The 9,700-nt window shown below is 34.8% G+C and overlaps 1 protein-coding gene across 1 annotated transcript in view; it reads right to left on the bottom strand.

The window, feature by feature from the left end:
• The window catches only part of REV1 (REV1, polymerase (DNA directed)), a 52,509-nt gene that overhangs the window by 20,213 nt on the left and 22,596 nt on the right, over positions 1 to 9,700 (bottom strand). The window contains exons 9-12 of the mRNA XM_009323835.1: positions 6,996 to 7,125; positions 5,860 to 5,988; positions 5,028 to 5,182; positions 2,498 to 2,617 (exon numbers count right to left, since the gene is read on the bottom strand). Coding sequence (XP_009322110.1) covers positions 2,498 to 2,617; positions 5,028 to 5,182; positions 5,860 to 5,988; positions 6,996 to 7,125 — 534 coding nt within the window. The remainder of the gene's footprint in view (positions 1 to 2,497; positions 2,618 to 5,027; positions 5,183 to 5,859; positions 5,989 to 6,995; positions 7,126 to 9,700) is intronic.

The raw sequence follows: 9,700 nt of genomic DNA, 5'->3' as shown, positions 1-9,700 counted from the left end.
ATCCCTGGAAGTATTTAAAAGACGGGTAGATGAGGCGCTTAGGGACGTGGTTTAGTGGGCATGGTGTTGTTGGGTTGATGGTTGGACTCGATGATCTCAGAGGTCTCTTCCAACCTTAATGATTCTATGATTCTATGATTCTAATATGTAATATGTTTTGCCATCATATACAAGTAATTTAATCTAAAAGAAAACCAACAAATATTTTGACTACTGTTCCACTGCTTCCTAGGTAGAAGAACAGTATTTCAAGTAGAAGTGATAGCATACCTGATCACTTGTGCTTTGAATTACCAAGCACTGGAAATTGTAGATATCCATGGCAACGGCACATATATAAGTGTGATAAACTTAAGTGTATTTCTGGGTTTTGGAGAGGTGGCCTGTTACTTCCAAAAAATATAAGTCCTATGAGTTTACACTACCAAAGTCAGCAAAAGTTAGAAATCTCAGGTAATCAACATCTATCTTTCATAATCTGTTTCTCTGTCTAGCTGGCATTATTGACACAAACACTAAAAAGTTTTTACTATGAACATGCAAGTGAATTCTGAAAACTGTAAAATACTCAAGTCAAAGCACAGTACTATATGAATAATTTTCTGAAGGAAAAATATCTCCTGTAAGTTATACCAAAGAGAAATGGTGCTGTGCTGTAAATTATGTTTGGCCATGGAAGGGGATACATAAAGAGAATTTCTGGTAAACCTGCACTATGTATGCTATTCCTACCACTTTTCCATTTGAGGGTCTATTTTTTGTTTCCCTTCTCTTTTTTTTTTCTCTTAAACAGAGAAAAATACTACTTTGAACATTTAACACTAAATATGTGTGTTCACATGCAGACTGAGCTCAGCTCATCGCTAACATACAAAGCATAAATGAGTACTTACTCAGCACTTTTTGCACTATGTCTGTGTCACATTATACTACTAAAGTATTGAGTAACAGTACAATACAGAGTTACATGCCAGGAAACACTTTAGCTTACAATGCTTTTAAATATTTTCCTGAAACAATAAAAAAATATAATAAAGCCTGTTTTCATACAGGTGTATTCCGTATGCCCTTACTGTCTATCACTCTCCCACCACAGTAACTCCAGTTCCCTGCCATCTCTCTGCGAATCCCGCTGTGCCTTGGAGAACCTCCCTAAAACCTATGGGCCAGAAATGCTTCTTTCCTGCCCTCTAACTTTCTCCTTGGTCTTCTCTATGTCCACAGGCATTCCACTCAATCGCTCCAGTTCTCCCTTACTGAAATACCCCTCCCTCTCCTACCTGACCAAGGAATGCAGGACAGAAAACATGTACTCTGGCTATACGTATGATGACTGGGAACTACTGCCACAATGTACAATAGCTGAATTTTGCCTGCCTGTCCCTCAAAGGATGTACTCATTTGAATCACTCTCCTCTGTCAAGCTGTCTTTTTTCACAAAACTTCCAGAAACATTATGTAGAACTTCTATCTCTTAGTAAGATTTGGCTGAAACTGCAAACAGTTCATAAAATTATTAGTACTGTCATACTTTCAAATTATAAATCATAATCATTGTCACAATCATTTCTTCAGACAACTAGGCAAAAAAGTTAGAATTTGACAAACCTGTTGTTTTTTTTTAAAAGAATCAACACATTCTGTCACAATTTGCAGTATACCACTGACTAAAGACCCTTACACACACACACACAAAAATTACCTGTGTAACAAATGCCTAATGTGTATTCTAAGTCTACCCAAACCAAAAACTGTCTATAGCTGGATGCAGAGCCTAACAGCGGTAATACTCCCACAGTAGCCTTACTTTCCACCTTCCTATTTGTCAGCCATTCTAGTACAGGTCACGTTACAAGCTGAAACACTTCTCCAGTTTGGTAACATTATCCTCTGGCAAATTTTACTTCTTAATTTTCCTTCTGTCCTTACTCTCTTCCAAATCTCAAAGAGTTTCTTAGATGCAGCAGAGGTTAAACAAACTCCCCTCTCTCCTTTTTCCCCTTCATATGCTCTCTGTTTTGCTATGGCATCTGCATGATTTTTTTGAACTCCTGACTTCATACATTCCTTTTTAGAAAGAATACTCTCTTGAGCTAGTTCTCAGTTCTAAGCAAACCCTGTCTCTCTCAGTGCTAAGTACCTGATGTTACTATTTTAACATTCATTATGATACAGCAAGCTAGCACTCACTTGAAATGACTCATCTAAGTAATTTTATTAAAGAATATAAGGTTGCATAACATACTAAACTCTGAGCTTCTTCCATAGATCATGCTGTGTGATCTGTAAAATTCTGCTAAAAAAGATGTTTCTCAAAGATACAAAAAGGTCACAGAGATTTTCAGAAATTTCAGAAGTTTTCAGAAATCAGTGTATCTTCTTTTTTCGGATCATAACCATAGAATAGCATCTAAACTTGTTTGATCCAGAACACAGATTTGTAGCTGAAAGTGCTTTAGTATCAGGAGACAAAATGTCCTGTAAAAGAAAGGAGTACCTGGAAGACTGGTAACAAGTTGCCCTCTGATAAAATCATCCACTTCTTCAGGTTTTAAGTGATACTGTCCATCTGGTTTTGCTTTACGAGTCGCCATTCTGGCCAGCAGAATATTGGAACCTGTAAAAACAACAAATTAAAGTATGTCTGTGGTAACTTCTCAAGTAGAATGCCGCAGTTCAACAGTCAAGGAAAAAAATGCAGAAAGTATAGTTAAATTCTTTGTCTTTTACAAAGAATAATAAAGACTTTAATGAAATATATTAGTTTATATTTGCAGTATCTATTTCCAACTTAGCAACTAGGAGTATTTGTGATTACAGCAGTGTAACTGTAGTGGTAACTGCAATTGCAAAGTTAAAACTAACCAAACAAAAACCCACCAAAAAACCCCAAACAACCAACAAATAAGCGCAGGACACTTCACTAAGAACACTGAATTTATTTGTCTTGTTATGTTCTACACATGTAGAGGTAGAGATAAACAGTTAAGTGCAAATGGCTGAAAATTTAGAAGTGTAGTATTTTAACACTGCAGAACTTAAAAAAATCCACTGTGGTCAATGTAAATAATACTTAGGTGACAATTCTATCAAGTATATTATATGTGAAATACTGGAATTAAGCTAATATTTGGGCCTGAGTATTCACTAAAAATCCAATGACTTTATTAAATGATTATATGCACTCATAAAGCGTGGTGGGAACAAGACCTATTTGAGCATTCTTTCCTCCCTGTTTATAGGCTTATTCATGCCCAGCCAGCAAGATCTCTGAAATGATACCCAAACAGATTCATTATTGCCACTCAAACACCCTGTTCTAAGATAAACCAAACTGATAAAAGGTCAGGGGAATTCACAACTCAGAGCACTGTGTGTTACTGTTGCTCTTCTCCTCCCACCTATGTTCACACTCTTTTTGTCTATTCTAAAATTTTAGTCAATAAGAACAATAACAGAGTTTTACGTGCACTGTTTCTCCCAAGAGGTTAAATTGATGAAACAATTAATGACAGATTCCTCATTCAATTTCCTATTTAAACTTTGGGGATTCATGTTTTGTCTATAGAGTACTGAAGATTTCTGATCCTCTTATTTTTCAGACATACCAACATAGCCTCTAATACCATGAAATCTCAGTGATTTACTTTCTGCAATGTATTATTCCCACAACACCGAAGTAAAGTAGGAAAAAACTAATACCTCATTTAACAAATGAGAAACCAAGATACAGGATGTTTATAGATGAGTGTTTAATCTTTCACTAGTGTTGTTTAAATCAGTTTAGTTTAGCCACTAAAATCTCTAGGGTAAAAATTAAATTTATTCCACTGGCATAACCCTGTCCTTTTTAATTTCTCTCTAATCAGACAATGGTGTTGAGAGGAGATCTCAATGGTGTAACAGTATCTATTCAGATTTACATTTTATTGTATTGGTATAACTTTCCCATTGAGCAACATATAAATCACTTACACAAGATGTATGCTTCTGGCAGACCATGTTTTTGAAATAAGGTCTCTACATTCATGTAATAGTACAATTGTTTCCTCTGATTTATTTACTTAACAATGAATTATGAGTGAAGAGACAAAGTCCATGTAGTGTACCTACCATATGAATTTCTAGAAAGGATACCAAAATTATTTTCCAGTATCTCACACAAATTGATTATCAGAAAAAAAAAAATTGCTCATAGGTATTTGTCTCTTTCAATCAGCAAGAGAACTATGGTATCAGATTAGAAAGTAACGCTTTAAAAACTCCGCTTTAAAAATTCCGCTCTTTCTATAGAAAAAACAAACACACTAAATAAGCATATAAAAGAGAATACAAATGTGTTTCAATTCAAAACAAGATGCAAACAGGAGTCCAGGGAATTACAGTCCTGTACTATGATATCATCAGAAATAAAGGAAGAATTCTGCTTACAGTAATGAATTTCAGCTTGTCTCACAAGTGGATTTCATACACTTATATACACTCAGTATATTTATTTACAGATACTCAACTCTAGTATTAATTAGGGACAAAAACAAAGGAGAAAGGAAAGGGCCAAGTGAAAAGAAATCAGGGAAGTCTTTTCAGATGTGTGATTTCATACACAATACCTACTACAAATCACACAAATCTTTGCTTTCAATACCTTATAATAATTATGCTAAATCATGCCACCCCATAAACTCTTACTGCTATCCCTGATAAGGAGCAGAAGCTGTGCTCATTTTTCTATTTACTGGAAAAATACAGTAGCATTTCATAAAAATGAATGTAAGAATATCATACAGATGGAATTGTAGCATACTGTTCAGATAACAAAGGAGAAGTGATAGCAATTTTATAAGTTTTTGCTTAAAACTTTCCACTTCTGAAGATTTTCTTGCATTTCTGTTTACACTAATTTAATGAAAATGGTAATATATTCCATATCGCACAAACACTTAAGAGTTTTAGCAATCTTACATAGCTTTGATACACCTAACAATAGCAGGCACTGCTTGGAAACAGAAATGAAATAAGGTACTTACCCATCCCAACAGAAGCAGTGCATTTAGTTTGGGCTTTGATTTCGGTGCGGATAGCATTTGCAAGTTCATCAGGAGTCAATCTGGTCTCTGTAAGGATTTCAGTGATATCTACTAGTGCTTCATCACAACTGACTGCTTCGATGTTATGAGTATAGCTATCAACACAAAGTAAAGGAGGTGAAACACCAGCAACAGCTCACCATCTGTTAAAACAAATATGTCGCAAATAAAGTCTTCCTTTTGTGGTGGCATTTCCCTGATTATTTTGTATCACACATCACTTACATATTAAAAATGCTAAAACAGCAAATTACAGTAACATTACAAATGTAGGACTAATTTCAACATGCATCATGATTTTAAAGGAACAGCTGGAAAAGGAGTTGAATACTTATTTTTCATTGACAGTAACAAATTTCCAGTTTTGTTCAAGTGTATTTTAAACCAGAAAGTAGTTGCTAATAGATGTTACTCTAATAACCCATTCTTAAGTTACTCAAAAAAAACCTCTTGGAAGAATCTCACTACTAAGCAGGGATCTGCTTCTCATGGTGTAATCAGTAAAAAATTTAACAATGACTCCTTTGGAAGTCAGATGTTGACTGTTTACAGGATTTGGCTTCAAGATAAAAGAATGCTCAGAAGCAGCACCGTGCCCAAAATAACAAAAATACTACAAAAGGAAGATCTCAAATAGGAATGACTTTATTGAAGCTGAAGAGCAACATGGAGAAGGAAATACTAGATTGAGTAATGGCATTCAGCAATGGCAAATAAAATATGCTTGATAACCTTACCATGAAAGATCATGTAAACGAACAGCACATGTTACCTTGCTAATATTTCATATACTGTCCGCGCAACTTCTTTGTACGCATCAAAATCATACGAAACTGCTTGAAGATTTGGACACAACTTTTTTGCTTGGCCAAAAAACATTCCATTCTTTATTCCGACTTGTCTAAAATTAAATAATAAAAAAAACCCAAATAAACACAGTACCAACTTTTCCACAAATTAGTATGGGATATTTCCGAATGAAGTATTAGTCTTTTCCCACAAAAATGAATTATCAATAAAAAGGAATTCAGTCCAACTGCTAGCAACTTAATAGGTAAGAAAAATAACTGCAAATAGAGTATTTGAATTAGCTGTATAATATTCAGGCATGCAGCATGGACAGCCTGCCTTTGGGAACATGCTTAAGACAAAGAAAGGTCTCCAGAAAGCACTACTTGCTATCTTCTGTTTCAAATTAAAACCACGCATATACTACAGTGACTAAGGTAACTGGATCTTACATTCCACTGTGCAAGCTTACAAAATTATGCTCTCATAATAAACAAACTCTAAGTTTCTGAGATACAAATATAAGCCTGCCTATCCTAGCATGCTTGAGAAACGTTCCAGTGAAGGAGTAATTTCTGGACTATTATTTCCATCAGGAAAGAAAATCATATTTCTAACACCGTGCTTATATTTATAACAAGTTGTTTCATATTCTGAACATTTATAAGCTATGTTATTGGGGATGCCTAACATTACCTGTGCAAGAAATGGTTTTAAGTTTAGAAATCACACTTAATGTCCGATTTTAACTAAAACCTTCAGTAATAAAGTGTTCTTAATTCCATAAAAGAATGCAATTTTGATACAAAGAAGTGAAGATAACATTATGAAATCAACAATATCACAGTGAATGGCATGAGGTTTTCCTTAACAGGTTTTGTTTCAAGTAACATGTAGGTTAGGTTGAGAGCTATTAAGCAGTTTAAAAAGCAGCAGCATCCATAGGGAAGACCTTGTGTTAAATTCTAACAACCTATATAACTACAACTTTTGAAAACATTAAAAAAATTTCCTCTCTAGATAAACTTAAAGAAACTGACTTAACAGCTGCTACTTTTGGGCATTTTATGCCTATCTGTATGAGATTTTCAAGCAACCTGACAGGTAACTTTTACCTACCTGGCTTCATAACTACAAGAAGCTATTTCAGCCATGGACAGAACAGTGAGATCAAAGTCAGCTCCATTCACATGTGTGGAATCCGGATGCTCCCAGACTGATGAGTCCAGCTTATCAGGTACTCTAATTTCTGCTTGGAAAATAATATTTATATTTGGTTTTATGTTATTTTTCTTAAGAGTTCAACAGAATGAATGTGAATAAAATAAAAATTATGGATTTTATTTCATATAATTTCTATACTGCTACCTGTTGATGAAGAGGTTCTTAATAGTATATTGATTCATATCATGGTCCAGAAAAAAAAAAACCACAGACACCCCCCCATAGTAATCTCTCTCTGCAGATACGTCTGTACATATTATTGAGAAGAATATTATGCTACAGAAAAATTCTGTTTCTATTTTCCCCCAAATTACTAGACAGCAGCTTGTTGGTCACTACATACAACATACTGTAAAAGACTGATCTCAGTTAGCTTTAATGACAATAAAAATGATCAAACATTTGAGGCTAACTGCTACATCATATCCTGTAAACAAATACAAGACACTCAAAAATTTACCAACTGCTTGGCTGAACAAGAAGACCTTAACTACATTCCTTTTTATAAAAAGCACAACTACTTCCAAAACACAGAAATTAAATTCAGAATACAGACCCACTTTTTATCATACTGACAACCTCTTACTGAAAACTATTTTTCTAATAATCTAGATACCACAAAGTGATTTTTAAGAAGTGAAATAACCAGAATGCTAATTAGCTCAAATTAAAAAACACTAGCTAGAAACTTGTATTTCCTTTAACACTCTTATGGCGATATTGATTGACAAAACTTCTGCTGTTACTTCCCAATAATTCTCTTATTAGGATATGTTAACTTCTTTCAAATATCACCATAAATTTATCTTGGATCAAAATGATACTATTATAAATACTGCAACCCCAGACTTAAAATGAGACAGACCTTCCCTAATTCTATAAAACTTTACTGCATGCTCTTAGATAAATTTTAAAGAGTCCTCCAGGCCCACTGCATACTAGATACTAGGTACTAGAACAGAATTCCATGACACTGAATACTGGAATCAAATAAGTCATTTTCTATTCCTTTCCATTTGGGTTTTCACAGTATGTAAACCTTGAAAGATACATGCCTATAGTCTAAATCTACATCAGCCTGAAAAAATGGCTAGATGCAAAAACTACTATGCGCTCCCAAACTCCCCATCAGCATCAAAACAAGGTATCATACAGACAAAAAGCTTCTATTTACTTAAAATGAAATCCAATATATATGTTATAGTTCTTTTTCATTACTGTAGTCTATTTAATACCATGCACCTTTGTAATATAATAAACAGGGAGTTTTCTTCAGAGTGCCACAATGCCTGATTATATTTCATGGTACTAACAACTTACACACTGACAATTTGACTGAAAGGAAACATGGTGCTATGTGCACATACGACTAGTTATCAGCCCAGAGAAAGTGTTGCAATAAGTGAGTGGAGACAGCAGGGGTAGAGCCTGACTCATGTGAAAAACTGCTTTTATTCAGAATTTCTGCTATATTTGTGCACCTTTTTATGTCTTAAATATTTTAATGTATGATGAGCTCAGTAAGTTACCTAAGATGTCTGCAACTGAAAATCAGAGCAAAATTATGCCCCAAATAAAGATAAGAATGACAAGAACAATTTCTTTAGTCCATGCCTTCCTGTGCCCTGGCCTGAGATGATGCTGTCATCTTGTCTATCTTCATTGGACTCGTCGACTTTTTCCACATCGCAGCAGAGCAGATCCCCCCATGAGCTGATGGAGTCACTTCATGTGAAATTCAGGGCAATGCAGAACACATTGTCCTCAATGGAAGGCAAGGTAGAGAACCTCTCATCAAAAGCTGGGAAACTAGACAGGCACATGGTGAATGTGGAGCAACGGATGGAGAAATCAGAGGCCAGGACCCAAGTCTGTGAAAAAGAAATCGCTGAGAATAAATCTGTGACTAATATGATGGTTAAAATCTGCTGCTCTTTAGAATGAAAAAAGGGAGATACTAGGGTTGAGGGAAAGGAAGCCTAGAAAACATTCACATCTTGGGCATCCTGGCCATGGAAAAGAGACCCCAAACTATGAATCCTGATTAACATATGTGAATCTTCTATCTTTAGAACATGAATGTTAAAGATGGCACGTATGTAGAGAAGTAATTTCTACTACCCAGAAAGGCTATCTCCAATTTGGAGATTTAGGGTGAGAATGATAGCAAGTTTTTAAATTTAAAAGTTATACATTTTTGGATGAATTCAAACGAGAAAAAGAAAGTATTTCATAAAAGATTCAAGATTCTATTGACACTAGATATTTGTCTAGCAATGCAGATCAAAGGCAGGAACCAGTATCACTAAAGAAGTAATTTGCAAAAAAAGAAGTAGCTGAAGCAGCAGAATTCAGTATTTGGTCAAAAGCGATTCATAAGGGTTTGTCTTTGTTTATTTATTTTTTGCTTCATTTGGGGGTTTTTTGTTTGTTTGTTTGTTTTTCAATTTGGAACATTTTTTCTAATAAGCAAGACCTGGAGAAGGCAAAATCAGAGAACAGCCTGGAAAGCATGAATCATCAAAAAATGAAGTGGGTTCCATGTTGAAGCATGGATGTAAAAATATGCTCGTGTACAAAGTTGGTCCCAACTACCTTTT

This window comes from Pygoscelis adeliae, unplaced genomic scaffold (genome assembly GCF_000699105.1).
Source record: "Pygoscelis adeliae isolate BGI_AS28 unplaced genomic scaffold, ASM69910v1 Scaffold425, whole genome shotgun sequence".
Classification (NCBI taxonomy): domain Eukaryota; kingdom Metazoa; phylum Chordata; class Aves; order Sphenisciformes; family Spheniscidae; genus Pygoscelis; species Pygoscelis adeliae.
Note: the sequence above shows the minus strand (reverse complement) of the source record. Positions and strands in the feature narration are given on the sequence as shown.